We start from the raw sequence: 17,075 nt of genomic DNA on the forward strand, positions 1-17,075 counted from the left end.
CTGCTGCATCAGCCCTGTAACCCAAGATTGCCTTAGGAATTCAGGAGAGCTGGGAAAGGTGACCCCGCAGGGCTCTTCATTCCACCCTAGTTAACTTGAGGTCAAAGTAGCCCTGAAGAAGCTGCATTTATTGCCACATACAGGGAAATCTCCCAGATGCAGTCAATGTGTGAAAACCAATCACTAGAAAGGAAAGAAACTGCCCTTCCTTTAAGGAATGTGGAATCCTTCCTTTTGAAGATCAGGATTTGGAGCCCATAATCCTGTGGATGGATGATGCCAACATTCAGCTCTGCTGCTTATTCCCCATAATTTCTCCACTTGACCTGTGACGAATCAGCTTCTGCCTTTCCAGGGACTTAGAACCTTTCTTATGGGACTCCTCTCACTCTGAATGATGGTGATTAATTACTAGTGTAGTTTAAAAGTCTCCTCTATTTAATTACATCCTCCTGAGTATTTGGACTAATTCCTTTTAGTTTCCGCTGCAGATCAGAATGTTGCCTTGAGCAAGTCTCATGTTTCTTTCTCCCGCTTACGCAGTCAAGCACATACATAGATATGTAATAAATATTGATTAAGGTTCTGTATTAGGCTGTGTTTTTATCAGTAAGGATTAATAGGCATAAATGAGAGACATAATCCCTACCCTGGAGCCTAAATGGCATGTGTTATAAAGACGCTTTCAGGCTGACCAGTTCTTCTAGTGCAGCTGAGAAGACAGCCATGCCTCCTCATTAGCCTACTTTATAGGGAAGAAATGGAGACTCAAAGTATCTAAATCACTTGTCTGAGATAAAACAGAGAACCCAGAGACAGAGCTGGAACTCCACTCAGATCTTTGACTACTGAAGCCAAAGACACCTAATCAATAAAACACTGAATTATTCTCAGTGATGCTACTGGATAATTATTTACGTTTAGGTTTTATATTTGTGTTTTTCTGCTTAGGAGGTAAGAAACGTGTCAGGAACATTAATGCCATACTTAAGAATTGACATTTAACTACTGAATTCTGTTTTACTGGGGCAATATTGTGAATTATGTAATTACACTGTACCTTGGATTAGAACTTATTTAACTCCCCAAAGAAAACATAGCAGTTAGAAATGGATGCTTTGTGAAAATATTCTCTGCCTATTAGGAATGTAAAAAGGTAGTTTTAATTCCCATTTAAAAGTTATAATTTTAACCTTCAAAATCAAAATCTGTTTAAATCAAAATCTTTTTTGCTATAGATGGCAAAAGGTACAATAATTATCAAACCATGCTTTGCTCCCAAAAAGGTGATGCTGAGTTGATACATACATTTCAAAAGCAAATGAACTATTTAGCTAAAAAGAAAAACATAAGTACATGTGGATATAAATAACATCTACTATCTAAACTCTACCCAATTTGTTCCCCAAAACAACTCCCTGAAATAGGCACTATTATCACTATGTTTCAGATATGAAAACTGGAGCTCAGAGAGTTTAAATAATTAGACCAGTGTGACATAGGTAGAAAGTAATTTAGCAAAAATTGAGCTCATTTAGGACTAGATGTTGGAATTAGACAGAAAAAAATTAGACGCAAAAAATTGTGTCTAATTCCAACATCTAGTCCTAAATGTACTAAGCCAATTTTTCATACACCTAGTAACCTAGGTCAATAATTAGGAAGCACACATTCTTTATTTTGGAAGTATTTATAAGTAATCAACTCAGTCCTGTATTTATAGACGTCGGATTTAGATGTGTTTCTTATAACAAACAAATTAGATAAGTGACATTTTAAAGCAAACCCTGTTGAGTGTCAGGCTTGGCTTCCTTTCCTTGTTATTAAGAACCAGACAGAAATATTTACCATAAGCCATTGATGACCTTTGACAGGAGCCTACAATTATCACTGACAATGAAATAAAACATGTTAAATTTCTGTGCAAACTGATTAGCCCTGGATGAGCCAATACTGTCTCCAGTAACTTCTAAGAAGGATATCTCTGCTTACCGAAGTTGCCTGTGACAACTTTCATCCAGGGGTCATTTAGGGATGCTTAAAAAGATAGTAAGAAGGCAGTAGCAGTAGCAAATTTCTCTTGAACTTTTAAATGACACTGTCAGAAGAAAACATCCACCGTGTTGCTGACTTTGCCTTCTCTGTCGCTCATATTAGTTAACCTTAAAAGTGCAAATATAAACAAATTTAATCCCCAGTGGTACATCTGAACCAGGAGAAATCTGGAATTAATTGCGAAGTATTTTGGTTCCTGTTGCAGCTGTTACGAGTGTTTGATTTGGTGAGGGAAAAGAAAAGGCACTGCATACCGATTTCGTGAGCAACAGTGAAAGCTGCGTGGAGGCCATCGTCTTCAATCACAGCACAGCTGCGCTCTGGAGAACATATGGTCCCAACGTCTGCCATTCCCAGGGTGTCACATGAATGATGCCCACATAAATCCTGCCCGGGAGAAAGAAAGAAATCATTAAAATCAATTTACATCCAGAAGGAGCCGCCCCATATAGCCACTTGCTTACCCCAAATGGCAACGGCGATATGTTTATGGTATCACCTGTTCCTCTCTGGAAACGTTCCAAAGGGAAACTCAAGGCAGAGACTCTTCTAAACTGCTCTGGGACCCAGAAATACAGAAGGATAATGGAACTCAATTACATTTAAAAAGATGTCTTAGGATTGTAACTTGTCTATTACAATAGCACCCGCAGCTTTAACAAAGCCGTAATGCCTATACATCTCCGATCACTTTCCCATGTGGTCATGCTTAGGAAAGTCCTAAAATTCTGATAGAAATTCATGCTAAATTTATCAAAATCTGGCCTTATAATTTGTTTTCTATTACAGGGGCAAACTGCAGCCAGACGTCTGCAGCAGACTATAAATTTATTAGAAATTTGGATAGAAAACTAAATTTTAATTCATAATTTGAGGAAAGGTCATCTTTTACTCCCCAAATGAGCTGTAATTTCATAGGTTGTGTCTTCTGAAATCTGTACATTCTTACTTATAACATTTAATGTAGCATTTCTCAACCTGACCAATCTGCAGAAAATATATGTCATATATTAATTGTGTATACATGAATATATGCATTTTTCTGGTAAAAAGTCATAGCTTTTCATAGATGTCATATAATCTTTTAAGAGATTCTCAAATAGGAACATGATTCCACCCCAATAATGGTGAAAAATGATCAATTTAGATGAAAGAGACATCAACAAGCCTCTTAAGATATGAAACATAAAGAGAAAATATAAGCCACAACTTTTTGACATGACAGATTCATAATGATAAACTTTCCCTTTAAATGCTATTTGAGTATTAATGGACATTAGCATTTCTTGTGCCTGACCACAATTTTCCATGAAAATTTACTAACAATGTGTTCATTTACATTCCCAAAGAGCAAGATCGTGTTTCTAGTAAGCCATAAGTTAGTAACTCCAAAAGGAAAAGTTTTAAAAATATATTAATTATTGTAAAGACAACTGTTTATTAGTTAAAATAATAAATGTTTCTATTATACAGCAATCATGTTTGTATGCCCAACTTCCATATTCTCCAGCTTATATAGTAGGAACTCAGCAAACATTTGTTTCATTGAGTTGAATTGTGACCTACAGTCAGATACATTATAGTGCTCCCACATCTTTAATATGCTGTATGCCAGCAGGACCTCGGCAGGCTCCAGACAACCAGTACAAGGCAGTGTGACTACATAACCAATGCTACGTACTCAGTGGCAACATACTCTTCTTTTTTTTTTTTTTTTTTTTTTTTTTCTTTTATTATTATTATTATTATTATTATTATACTTTAGGTTTTATGGTACATGTGCGCAATGTGCAGGTAAGTTACATATGTATACATGTGCCATACTGGTGCGCTGCACCCACCAACTCGTCATCTAGCATTAGGTATATCTCCCAATGCTATCCCTCCCCCCTCCCCCCACCCCACAACAGTCCCCAGAGTGTGATGTTCCCCTTCCTGTGTCCATGTGTTCTCATTGTTCAATTCCCACCTATGAGTGAGAATATGCGGTGTTTGGTTTTTTGTTCTTGCGATAGTTTACTGAGAATGATGATTTCCAATTTCATCCATGTCCCTACAAAGGACGTGAACTCATCATTTTTTATGGCTGCATAGTATTCCATGGTGTATATGTGCCACATTTTCTTAATCCAGTCTATCATTGTTGGCAACATACTCTTCTAACCCTTTGCTATTTTGCTGCATAAAAATCCTACCAAGGTGAAGAGTATTTAAAAACTCAGCTGTATTCTCTTCTCTTACTACATTCTCAGGTCCTTATTGTGTTCTGTTTATTATGAGTTCCCAGCTGAGAAAAGTCACAGTGTGGCCACCACGTTACTGTAGCTTTAGACACTGGAAATCTCAGCCAAGTAGCCTTGGTTAATCATGTCACAAAACCAACAGCCTTCCAAAGTTTCCTGTGTATCCTCACATGTCATCCCATGGGATGCCAAATTACAGCTGTTGAGTACAAATTAGTAGTTTTTCAAATTGAAATTGGAACACACTTTTGCATAATAATCAGTCTTTGAGATAATAATATAGCACAATACATTTTTAAGCCCCTCCCCCACAATCATTTCACTATCTCTAGGACCAAAAACCTAGGTCATGCCTTAAGGGAGCTGCTAGACACTCTAGGTTATACCTGCACACGTTTTTTTAAAACAAGATTTATGTTTATATCGCAATTTGGGGTATTTATCTTTAAATAATAAAATCCAAGAATTACATTTTCCCTTCTTACTCTATAAACAAGCTAAGAGGAAGAGCCACGGCAAAGGGAAATGACCCTCCTGTTCTCGATAGAGATTAAACTAGGTTCTTAATATCTCTCTGTTTACTGCTAATCAGTTGCTCATTAGAGGCCATCAACCCTCCTTGTCATCCTTGAATTGGATTAAATGCATTTGGCCTTTTGCCACGGAAATGTGACAAAATTATGAACAGAAGCACTTGTTATTTCTTTAACCACACTGATTAAACTCATTGACTACTCAGCCACACTATATATTTCTGTAGCTATAATTATGTAAACTGGCAACCTTTCCATTTCACTCACACAATTTCAAATCTTGGCAAACAGTTACAGTTTCAGCCTTAAGGCTTATAATGAACATCTGAATTTCTTTGTGAACAATGTTCGTTTCAATGAATTAAAACTAATGTGCGTCAAATTGTTAAGAATACAGCATCTCACATTCATGTCTACTTTCTGTTGATGATTTCTAATAACATTTATAGGTGTAAACCTTATTTGAAGTTTATAGAATACTTTCTTAAATTCTTAAATTCTGAGCAGGAGTAAAGATATTATTGGGGCAATAGTATATGTGTATACGTGTATACATATATACACATTTGCTATTATATATGTGTATGTATACACACACATATATGTGATACACATATATGTGTGTGTGTCTACAAATAGATATAATCTAGACCTGGAAGCAGGAGATACTGGAGAGATGTGAATCACATACAATACCATGTAAGAGGTAAACGAATTAAAAGTTCTGACAAAAGCTTATCTGCTTGTTCAGTGTAGATCTGAAGGTAAGTGGTATCTTTGTCATATCAAATAAGGCTTGTTTTATGCAGGATCAATATCTTACCACTACTGTGTGGAGAGTAATGCAATGGAAGATTTAGTAAAATATGAAGGTTGCAAAGGTTGCAGAGATTTATCTAGTGGTTTTGTGGTATGGTGTTGGCCAGTATACAAGACTGAGACATTGTATCTAACTCAGAAGTGTATTCACGGTGGTCTGCACCCCCAGCAGAGATTTGATAGGAAGGTCATTGACACTGTGACCATTCACCAGGTATGACCTTTGAGGAGACTATAAATATGGCCAAGCTTGTGATTTATCACAGAATTTTGAAGCTATAATAATACCCAAGATCTACTGGGCACTTCTTGGGGATGGGATGGGGGACAGGGAGCCAGTAAAGGATGCTGCCTTGAGAAGCATGCTCAGAAGATAGTGTGAACTTTGAAAATCCCAGTGGGCATTACTGGGTGGTAAAAATGAACCAGTCAGACACAAATGTCCTAAGGTGGACAAATCACAGGAATCATAGGATTTCTTGTCTTGACTGAGAGATTGTTTTCACATGCAGTGCAAATACGCTGAGGGAGGGAGCCAGAGGCAACACAAATGCTGATACAGGTAGATACCATCACAGCTGCAGCAACAGCAGCTGAAATTAAGGAAGAACACCTTATATAGGAGTTAAATAATAGCAACTTCTGTTTCTATAGATCTTACCCCTTGGTAAGGGCAAGCATGGAGCTCAAGGGAAGAGCATGAAAGAGAGTTTAACTGGGTTTCAGATATCTACCCATCTGTCCACACAATTCTAATTGAAGAGAGATTAGTGATAGAAGAATTAATCTGGTGTGGTACATGTTTTAGTCATAAGTATTACCTACACACACCCACGTGCACACACCCACCCACACATACACACACACACACAAACGCATGCATATTTGTTCTGTGGATCTGATTTTTGAGGAGTCCTTTGCCTTTCTGGCTACCTATCCAGCAATCCCCAATAATAGGGGTTTTAATTTTAGACTTCAGCAGAGACTACATTAATTGGAACTGTTAGGCCAACCATTACGATGACCCGTTTTATACAATCTCTATCCTTGTCTCTTGATACACCTAAGGGATACCAAACACACAGAGCCCAGATGGGTTAGGGGCCCAGAGATCCAGACGTGTTTATTCCTAAAACAATTATTGTGTGCCTACAATCTGCCAGACACTGTGGAAGTGCTGACACTGTGGTAAATAGATGAAATAAGATCTGATCCTGAGCTTTAAGGAACATCAGGCTCTAAGGAGCAAAACAGATATGTCAAGAACAAAGCAAACTGTGACTTCCATTATGAACAGATTGTTGAGGGAGAACAGAAGAGGCATTGATGAATTCTCCTTGAGGGAATCAATAAAGGTGTCTCCACGGAACTGAGTGGGTCTGATAGCCTGGGAGGAAGGATACTCTGGCAAGGAAAGACTAGTGGAAACATAATGGAATGGGAAAAGGCAGAGTCTTTTGGGAATGACAAGAAGTTTGTTTTGGCTGGAACACAGGATCTGTTGAGCAGAGGGCTAGCAGGGAAGCTGGAAAGAGAGTCTGGGCTCGGAGTTCCAAGTCAGGAAGCATTCTTTGACAAATGTGAGGTAAGAAGGGGAAGAAGAGATGGAGCAAGTTGGAGACAGGGAGCGGGGGAGTAGATGCTTGATGGAGTCATTTTGGTAAACAGAAATGGAAGCTGGTTAGAGAGTGAATGGAAGGTAGATTGCTTTTTAATTCAATGCTGTTAGTAAGAAGCACCGTGTAAATCATTTACATGCTTTGAGACAGAGTTCCTTCATCATTAACATCAGGGGTTTGGTCCAGGTCATCTCTAGGGTTTGTTCCAGCTACACATGTCCTGATATTAACTAAAAGCATTCCAATTTATAAAGAAATTAAAGCTCAAGGGCATTAAATGCTCCAAATCCAAGCTTGTCTGTACTGAAGCTGAAATTCAAACCTATATCTAAACACTCAGAATCCTGAACTTACTTCACCATGGTTTTGTTAAGTCATCACATACGTTATTCTTGACATTAATCTTATCTTTTGTATTCATAATCTACACTTGGTTAAGGAAATTTCTTTCTTGCAGCAAATAAAGAATATCCTGGTTTTATCTCTATGCTGTGTTGGAAAAATTAGATAATTTAGAGGTATACTAAATATATAAAATACACTGTGAAAGATATTCCAGAAAACAAGAAAATGGAAGCACTGGATAAGAAACCTGGTGACATCATTAACTCGCCTCCTTCTCTCACCCGTCACATCTAATTAGCCACTGTAAGTCACTGTAGTTGTCCTCTATTTCTCATTTTTTTCCATTATTACTTCCTGCCTGAATTATAACCTGAGACTTCTAACTGGTCCCTTTTCCTCCTGTAACTTCCCTATCTATATGCTCCAGTCAGTCACCTTCTTAGAGCACAGATCTTATTAGATTCTTCCAGTCCTTCACATCAGCCTTAGCCTGGCATTCAAAACCTGGCACAATACAGCCTCAGTCTTTCTGTCTGCCTCCACTGTACCTTCCTGCTCCATTCTGTCCACTATTTTGTACATATCTCATGAACATTTTGGCCTCTGAAGCTCAGCCCAAGACATTCCTTCTGCTACAAAGAATTTTTACTCACATCCACCTCTTCCTAACATTTCTTGATCCAATCTATGCCTCTCAATTCCTAATGCCACTGCTTTAGTTTAGACCACCTTGAGCCTCCTCTTGAAGATTTCTGACACAGCCTGCTCACCCAGGATTCAGTCCACTACTTAGACCAGAAGGTTCATTTCAGAACACACCTCTGATCACTGCTGTCTTCCTACTAATGTTCTTTTCAATGATTGCCATTGCACTTAATTTACAATTAAAACTTGTCAGCATGGTGGAGTAGACTGAATTGTGTCCTCTCCAAACTCATCTATTTGGAGATAGGGCCTATAAGGAGGTAAATGAGGTTAAATGAGGCAGACAGAGAAGACAGTCCTGTCTAGTGCTCTCTAAACTAAAAGCATTATCACTAATTTATTCAAACCTTTAATATGCTCCTCATAGCACATGAGGACAGCACTCTAATCAGATAGGGTTAGTGTCCTTAGAAGAAGTGATACCCAAGAGTGTTCACTCTGTTTCTACTTGCAGGCAGTGGAAAGGCTTTGTGAGTACACAGTGAGAAGGTGGCCATTTACAGGGCAGGAAGAGAGCCCTCACTAGAAATCAAACTGGCTGGAGCTTTGGTCTTGGACTTTCCGGCCTCCAGAACTGTGAGAAGACATACTTCGGTGGTTAAAGCCACCCATTGTACAATAGTCTGTTACGGTGGCCTGAGGAGACTAGTAGACATAGTGTATAGTTTTGTTTTTCCATAGTTGGGTTGTTATTATCTTCTCCAAACTAATCTATTACCATTTCCCATTGAACATGATGGTTTGTTGATGTCTGCAATGCTTATCTCCTCCTTATGTATCTGGCTAACTCCCACTCTTTCTTCAAAATTGAACTCAGATGGAGTGAGCAATCTTCTAATGCACTTCCATAATACCTTACAAATACATCTACTGTAAGAGTCATCATGCTGTGCAGCAATGACCATTTCCCTATCTGTTTCCAGGAACAGATTCTTAAGAAAGGGGCTACTTTTTAAATCTCTGAATCCCTCTCTGCCTATGAGGAGCATATTAAAGGTTTGAATAAATTAGTGATAATGCTTTTAGTTTAGAGAGCACTAGACAGGACTGTCTTCTCTGTCTGCCATTTGTTAGCTGTTACTCTAAGAAGTTTATCTTTGTTTCTCTTCGCATGAATTCTGTCAAGATAATTATACAATGGTTACAGATTGTTGAAATGATTACTTGTAAAATAGTTTGTGGCCATGGATAGTACATAAGAAATGCTCAATAACAGCTGGCTGAATCTAAATCCAATCTATCCATCCTTTGAGGACCAATTCAATTCTATATTTGCAATGAGACCTATAGAAAGGTCCACAGGCAGAATTAACTGCTACCTTCCTTTTCCTTTCACAGACTTTGTTTATATCTCAGTATGGGATTTATCAGAGTTTTCCTAACATTAGTGCGATTTCCACATGTATCTGTTTCCACTCTGCTGGGGATACGCCTAATGGGCAGGGAGCAGGTATTTCTATCTCGCTACCTTAAACTGCCTACATGAGTCTCACACATAGGAGGTGCATGTAGGCAGATACTGCACAGATTTTAGATTTTTCATAATATCCCTCACAGTTTATTGTAAAAATGTTAATTAGAGCTGCTTAGTCTGCTACCAGTTTCCCCATTTCTGAGTTATTTATCCTTTTATTGATTAGGATTGACCTATAGGCTCTGATTCCTTGACAAGGGTTCACTTTTGACTTTAAATGAGATTTCAACTCAAATTTGTGACTGAATTAGTCCAGGCAGCAAGCCAATAAGAAAAAGCACATCCCTCGCCCTCTTCCAAACTTCTGGTCTTCCTCTACTGCCCCCTGTTGTCAGAACCAAACCAGGAGCCACGTGGTAAAGAAGAAATGCCGTGTGGGGAGACCCAGCCCCAGCAATGTAAGGCAGAATGTAGAGAATTTTAGCTGAGACAGTGATCTATCAACTGGCATATTGATAGTTAGTGAAAGGGAATTAGCTTTTTATATTGTGCAATCTCTTATTTGGTTCGATTTTAATTCAATGTTTCAATCTATGAAAGAGTAAGGTTTTTGCTGCTTTCATGAAGGGATGGAGGGATGTTAAACAATTTCCTATTTTGTTATCAAGCAGGTAGGCTTTTGTTTCTAAAGAGCAAATGGTTTAAAAAAAATGACTGTAAGAGTTTGTCTTTGAAGAAATTATCTTGAAATAAAAGAGGACGTCCAGAACAAGGAAAGGATTCTGGAAAGCAAAGTTAAATCCTGGGGAGATTGGATTTCTACTGCTTGATGGCAGAAGTGGTGTGAATTCCAGCATTAGTGCCATTTCAGAATGAAAACAGCTTCTATGCCAGGAAATTGACTGGTGCTAACTCTCTGTAATTAGAATAGTACTGGAGTGCTGGGTACAGTCCTGACAGTGAAGTGTGTTCGTTTGATAAATGAGTTACTAGCTCTATTCTGCTGACTTCCAGATGTAACTTTCAAGGTGGCCTCAGCTAGTAAACAGAGGTAGAAAACATATCCTCATACATTCGCTTCACGCCTAAAAAACAAGCAATTTAAGAGAAGACATCTGGACTTAAATTTGAACAGGACTCAGAGCCCATCAAAACATGGATTTCATGGCTTGGCGTCTGGCTGCTAAGCAACGCACTTCTTACATTCAAAACAGAGTTGTAAAAGTAGAATCTTGGTGCCAACTCTGGGTATTTCCCATTGAAAAGGAAATAGCTCTGAAAGTTTTTCTTCGGGCCTTAAGATAATCTGATTTTCATGAGATGGATGACCTCAGATCATCTCTCCTCTGGCCTTCTTTTTTTTCATGCTCTGAAGTATTAGGCAGAGATTAACTTTGCATTGTGAAATACTCTCAAATGAATGCTGCATAAATGCCTTGAAATATTTTTTTCAACGCCCTAATTAGTAACACTCTTTTAAATTGGGCGCATCTATTGAAAATACACATGCATTTCAAATATTTGCTTCTTGTGAAGTTAGATGTGTATACTACAGGGTCAACCACAAATGAAATTTGCTTTCCTAAAAGTATGCTTCTGCTTGGCAAGGAGACCAGAGAGGGCCCATGTGAAATATTTTCCATGTGTAGACTAGTTTGAAAAATGCATGTCCTTATAATACTGACAAAAATTAAGATGGACCATTAATTTATTTGTCCCTTGCTTTTTATCTATTTAAAATATGCTGTTAAGTTTCAGACTTTGGAAAAATAGGGACAGTTAACTATCCAAACAAAAAACAAATTCAGAAAAAGTAATCGACAAATCATCGAGAATCACTGAGTAGTTTCCTGTTTTCTGGGAAACAATTAGGAATGTTATGGGGCAGGAGGTAGGAAGTAACAGACCTTCTATTAATTTTTATTTATTTTAAAATTATGAAATGTGGATTTGTGTTTAAAAATGAAAGAGAACTACTAAAATGACCTGCTCCTTGGCGCAGTATGCTTACAAAAGTATTTCTTCCTCTTCCTTTAGAGAACCTCCTTCCATAAACTCTCCAAAGCCTCCCTCCTTCTTGGCATCCTCTTGTGATGTAGCAGAGCAAGGAACCCCAGACACGGAAAGTTGCTTACCAAAAAAAAAAAAAAAAAAAAAAAAAAAAGGAGCTTGGAAACCTAACAAGAAATGGGTAGTTTTACAGAACTTCATTTTGCAGAGAAGGCTACAAATGAATGTTCTACCACTTCAAAGACTAATGTTGTGCAGAGGAATTAAAGGATGGCTTCCAGAAAATCACTTAATGAGGAAAAAAATGTTTTCCATTGTGCACAGCACTGCTCGCTGCCTGGCTCTCCCTAAACTGCCGCCCTCCAGCATCTTTGTTTACATGTGGTTTACATTAATGTCCACCCTATGAACCCCAAGTGTTTCTCTACTCCAAATTTATCAACATTTTTCCTTCATACCAGGGGTGCCTTAGTAAAAATAGAAGAATTAGGTAGCGAAGCTGTGTGATTCTACAGTCTCCTGCAATCCATCATTTAGTTTCCTATCCTTGTTCTGTTTGCTTCATTTCATACCATGATTTTACATAATACTTCAAAGTTTGTAATCCTTAATCTATTCTGGATGGGTCTCAAATACTTAAAGAATGAGCTTTAGAAGTCAATTCTTACCAGGCATTTAAGAGACACAACTTAAAACTGCCAATCCGAGTCGAGTTGTGACAACTGAGGCTTAGAACTATGCTCAAGCCAGGCCGCAAACCAACCCAGACTTTTTGTGTAAATGTCACACTAACGTGGTGGTCAAATACTGTGTAAATAGATACTGCGTTCCTCCCAGAGCCTCTGAGCCTTAAAGATCCATTTCTTTCCTTCCCCATAACCATCTTTCTTAAAAGGGGGAAATGCTGGGAAAACATTTCTTCCTTCTGTCTTGACTCTTCGCCCAGATCTTCTGCACTGGGGCTTCGGAAACATATTCATCCAAAACCCAAACACGGAAGCGGGATGTGACCCTCCCTAGGCGGCGGAGTTGGCCTGGGCATTGCTTGCGACGCACTGGTCGACTAAGCAAAGGAGTTGTTAAGGAACCTCACAAGTTTGTCCTCTCATCTGATTGGGTCTCTATACCCTGCTGGCCCGCCCACATTCCTTCCTTCCCAGGAACTGAGATTCCAAGGTGGACATGTAAGAACTCCATTAGGAATCCAACCTGGAAAAAGAGTCCTTGAGAAAGTTTTCTCATCCTCTGTGTAACAGAAGGGGTTCTAGTAAAAAGGTGTGGACACTTACAAAAGAAGGTCATCGGATAACAGTGACTACCGTGAATGAACCATGCAGCCCTTTCCATTAGGTTGGACAAGGTTGTATTTTATTTTCACTGGAAAGAAGAAGACCCATGATCCCAAAGGCAACTTTGTTTTCCTTTCTTTTCCCCATTTAACTGTATCATTTCCCCAAGCATCCTAGTGCCTTCTTATGTTTAAGTTCCTATGCCACAACACCTTAGACTAGATGACATGCATTCTTCTATTCTTCTATTCTGAGTCTTCATCATTACCTAAGCAAGTCTTGGCATTTAAGGAAAAATTTCTGCGGGGCTAACGTGAATACAGGAGCAGAGTTGAAGGCTGGTTGGATTTCCTGCAAGAAGCAGTTAAACACATCCACAGCTGCAGGAGGTTTGAGGGAGAAGCAAAGCCACCAGCAAGATTCCCTTCCACCTACCTCCTGATCCCAGCGCTGGGACCCCCGCATCCCGGGTGGACCTACCTCCCGAGTAAACAGGATAGCTGCGTCGTAGTGCTCCTCATGGTCATCTCCCAGCTGGTTGTGTTGGTGCTGCCACTTGCAAAAGTTCTTGAGTGTGGTGGCAGCATTCTTGCTCACCTCCAGGCTCTTGTCCTTGTCGCCTAGCACCACCACCTTCACCACGGCCAGGCGGATGTGGTTCTCGATGCTAGCATGGCTGTACAGCCTATTGGCGATGGAGGCCAGGGTCAGCAGGTAATGCTGCAGGCCCCGGCCATACAACCGCGCCATGGACGCGTCAGCCACCAGAAGCAGCTCCACCTGGCGGGCCCGGGAGATGGAGCGGCGCCGCCGCCGCCACCACGTCTGCGGTCCTGAGCCCCCAGCGGGCGAGAGAGCGGACTGGTCCAAGAGCTGCGAGGCCAGTGCTGCGCGTCCGCTCGGGTTGCTGTGCGCCGGAGGATGCTCGTGGGGCTCCGGTGTGGACGCGGGGGTTTCGCAGCTGGCGCGCGGCGGCAGGGCCTCGAAGCTGAAGCCCTCGCGGGTGTAGACGTGCAGGATCCGTGTGGACCCATCCCCGTACACGCGCCCCGTTTCCTCCTCCGCCCAGGGTCCGCGCAGCAGCGGCTTTAGGGTGTAGCGCGCGTGCTTGACCGCGAAGAAGCCGTCGAGACCCCCACAGAGGTCAAAGACAGCCAGAGAGCGAGGACTACCGTCCACCGTGCCCCGATAGAAGCAGTGGCTCCGGTGGCGCCAGGGCGCACTCGTCCCGCCTCCTGCGGGCACGAAGCCAGCAATGCCCACCGAACCATCTCGCTCCAGGTCCAAGAGGAACCTCCGGCCGCCCGCGTAGACGAGGTAGCCCACCTTGCCGCCGCCGGAGTAGAGTTGGTCGATGTTCTGCACGAGCCCCTTGCTCCTGCGCCGCTGCGCCAGGGGGTGCGGGTGGCCGGGAGGCTCGGCTCGCTCCTGCACCTCCTCCCCCTGCCGCCGGCGGGGCTGGGCGGCTGCTGCAGCAGTCGGAGGCTGCCCGGCTTTATCCTGGGCAGGTGCCGCGGCGGGGCCGACCGCGGCCAGGGGCAGGCGGAACGCGCACAGCAGCAGGGACGCCCACCCGAGCAGCATAGTGCGCTGCCCGCGGGGAGGGGCTGCGCGACTGGGACTTTATGGGTATTTGTTATTTGCTATGAAGTTAACGGGGCGGGCGATGGGGACACACACACACTTGCTTGCAGGATTGAGTCAAGTGTCGGAGGGAGGGGGGCCCCGGCAGCAGCGCCAGCCTGTCCGGGCCGCGGTGCCAGCGTGCGAACTTTTCTTTGTTGCTTGGGAAAATGTTTGGATTCGTGCTCCAGAAAGAGGTGGGGGGCGGGGGGGGAAAGAAAAGATTTTTTTTAAAAAGTCGGATAGTGGAGATTCAGCAAATACGGGAAAAGGAAAAAAACAAAAACCAAAAAACCACCAAATGCAGGCACGATCTCTGTTTGAAGAAAAGTAAGGAAAGGTACCGCGCACCCGGCTGGCAACTGGTGCGCGCAGCCTTCCGCCCCCGCGCTGCGCTGGACAAGCCGCTGCGGAGGTTCCAAGCTCCGGGGCCCACTTCCTTTCTTATTTTGTGGGTTTCCTTGGCTCTGCTGGGACCAGGAGGAAGGGAAGAAAGAGAGGGGAAAAAGCCATAAAAATTAAAACAAAAATGCAGGGGGCAGCCTGAGGCGAGCTGGTGAAGCGGCGTGTCTGTGTCCCTTCGGCTGCGGTGTCCTCCTGCCCGCCGTCATCCCCAGTCGGCCGCTGCGAGCGCCGAGAGCAGCGCGAGCGCTGTGAAGATGCGAGGAGGTGGAACAATGAATTTATAGCGGCATGCCATCCTGCAATGGCAATTTCAACAATTCGTCACTGCACGCTGCCTCTTAAAGGGAGAGCTTCCCCCACCACTCCCACCCTTCCCAGTCTGCGCCTAATCAGATGGGGGAGGGCAAAAGAGGAGGGTGATCGAGGAAAGGGAGACGAAGTAGGAGGAAGGGACTGGGACCCGGCGAGGTGGAAGGAGGGACGAGGGGGAAAAAAAAAAGTAATGGGGCAAGAAAAACAGATTTCCTTGGCCACTTTTAAAGCCACAGCGGCTCCGGGTCTGTCTGATATTTCACAACCAATTGAGGTTGGCTAACCTTGGCTTACCTCATCTCCTGAACGGGTGTTTTGGTTAAAGTTATTGAGACGTTTCAAGTCTCTCCCTGCCTCCTTCTTGCCTGCTTTTCTCGCCCTCGGTGGGAAGTTCCTGCCGCAAGTTTTTCCCCTTTGCACACCCGTGCGCTCTGGCCTCGCAGACCGTGCAACTCCATCCACCAGCCAGAGCTTTTCAGCTTCCCGTGCGTCCCCTAACCACCGCGTTCCCTTCGCTTCCTCCCCTCCGCCCGGCACCCGGTTTCCTCCCTCCCCATTGTCCAGCGTCTTCATGCTTTGACGCTCGCCGTATTCGGGCTCCGGGTGACTAACTTCTCCCGGCCACCAGCAGAGCGGCTGGGCAGCCAGAGAGCCCAGGGCGCTTCCTGGCGCGCTGCGGTACCCCGGGGCGAGAACGCCCGCTGCTTGAGAACTCCGCAGCTTTGTGTGCGAACCGCGGGCTCCCGGCTTTCTCCAGCACGTCTTTCGTCAGGGTCCACAATCTGTCCCTTAATCCCAGCCCACTGGAACTTCCTTTGCTCTAAAAAGGCAGGGCGGGAAAGAGTTAACTCTTAAAGGGAATTCCGCTCATTTTTTTTTCCCCGAAAGATTTTAAAATTTTGCGCTCACACTTTTATTTTTTGCTTAAATGATAATTTAATAATAAATTCCTATATCTGTTATTGTCTCTTCTAAAGCAACCACTTATCGCCATAGGCCTTGACCTACCTTCATTCTCAGAAATTCCTTTCAGAAGAAAAAGAATACTTTTGGCGGAAGGAAGATTGGTGCTTATTAGTACGCGGGTGACATTATCACTGCTACTCGTTTCCTCTGACCTCTTTGTTTCCTCTGACCTCTTTGTTTCCTCTAATTATCATTCTAAGAAGGGAGAAGGAAAACCCGACGACTTATGGTTAGAAGGTCTACCTTCTACTGTAGGAGTAAGAGCTCCCTCCATCCCCAAATTATTCTTCAGGCTAATTAACTAATGCACCAGTGAAAAATGAATGTGGTGTAATTTGTACATTTCCATCTTTTTCTACGTTTAATTTTGGCTATGCTGGGGATAGCAGGGCGGGTGCCTTAATGGGGCCCCAAGCTGATCACTTTCTCTGGGAGGGAACCATGAGGGTCCAGGGCTTGATGGAAGTTCTTAGAGTGGCAGTAATCCTCTGGAAGGAATTTCAGAATTGCCCGGCAACAATACCCATTGCTGTGCGCCTGGAACACCCTCTGGAGTCTTGTGAGGGGCCGATGTAACATCTTGTTTTAACTTATAAATTAAGAAATCACTGGGGCCTTAGGGACACCCAACAGCCCCTGATGGATTCTGAAATACATCAGGACCAGGGAGGAAGTTACTATTGCTGAAAGCCATTGCTTTATAATTCCACAATGCCTCAGCCTCTCAGTGGCCAGTG

General features: G+C 42.6%; 1 protein-coding gene across 3 annotated transcripts in view; it reads right to left on the reverse strand.

Annotated features, from left to right (window-relative positions):
- ADAMTS5 (ADAM metallopeptidase with thrombospondin type 1 motif 5) overlaps positions 1–16,122 on the reverse strand; it is a 50,960-nt gene extending 34,838 nt beyond the window's left edge. Inside the window, exons 1-3 of one of the 3 annotated variants that reach the window (XM_002830585.5) lie at positions 15,667–16,122; positions 13,513–15,356; positions 2,310–2,442 (exon numbers count right to left, since the gene is read on the reverse strand). In XM_002830585.5, coding sequence (XP_002830631.1) covers positions 2,310–2,442; positions 13,513–14,616 — 1,237 coding nt within the window. In that variant the 5' untranslated portion in view covers positions 14,617–15,356; positions 15,667–16,122. Of the gene's footprint in view, positions 1–2,309; positions 2,443–13,512; positions 15,445–15,666 lie in introns of those variants that run through there. The other 2 variants (XM_009233854.4, XM_063720867.1) reach the window with 2 other exon arrangements.
- Between the last annotated feature and the right edge of the window lie 953 nt (positions 16,123–17,075).

This window comes from Pongo abelii, chromosome 22, assembly GCF_028885655.2.
Source record: "Pongo abelii isolate AG06213 chromosome 22, NHGRI_mPonAbe1-v2.0_pri, whole genome shotgun sequence".
Lineage (NCBI taxonomy): Eukaryota > Metazoa > Chordata > Mammalia > Primates > Hominidae > Pongo > Pongo abelii.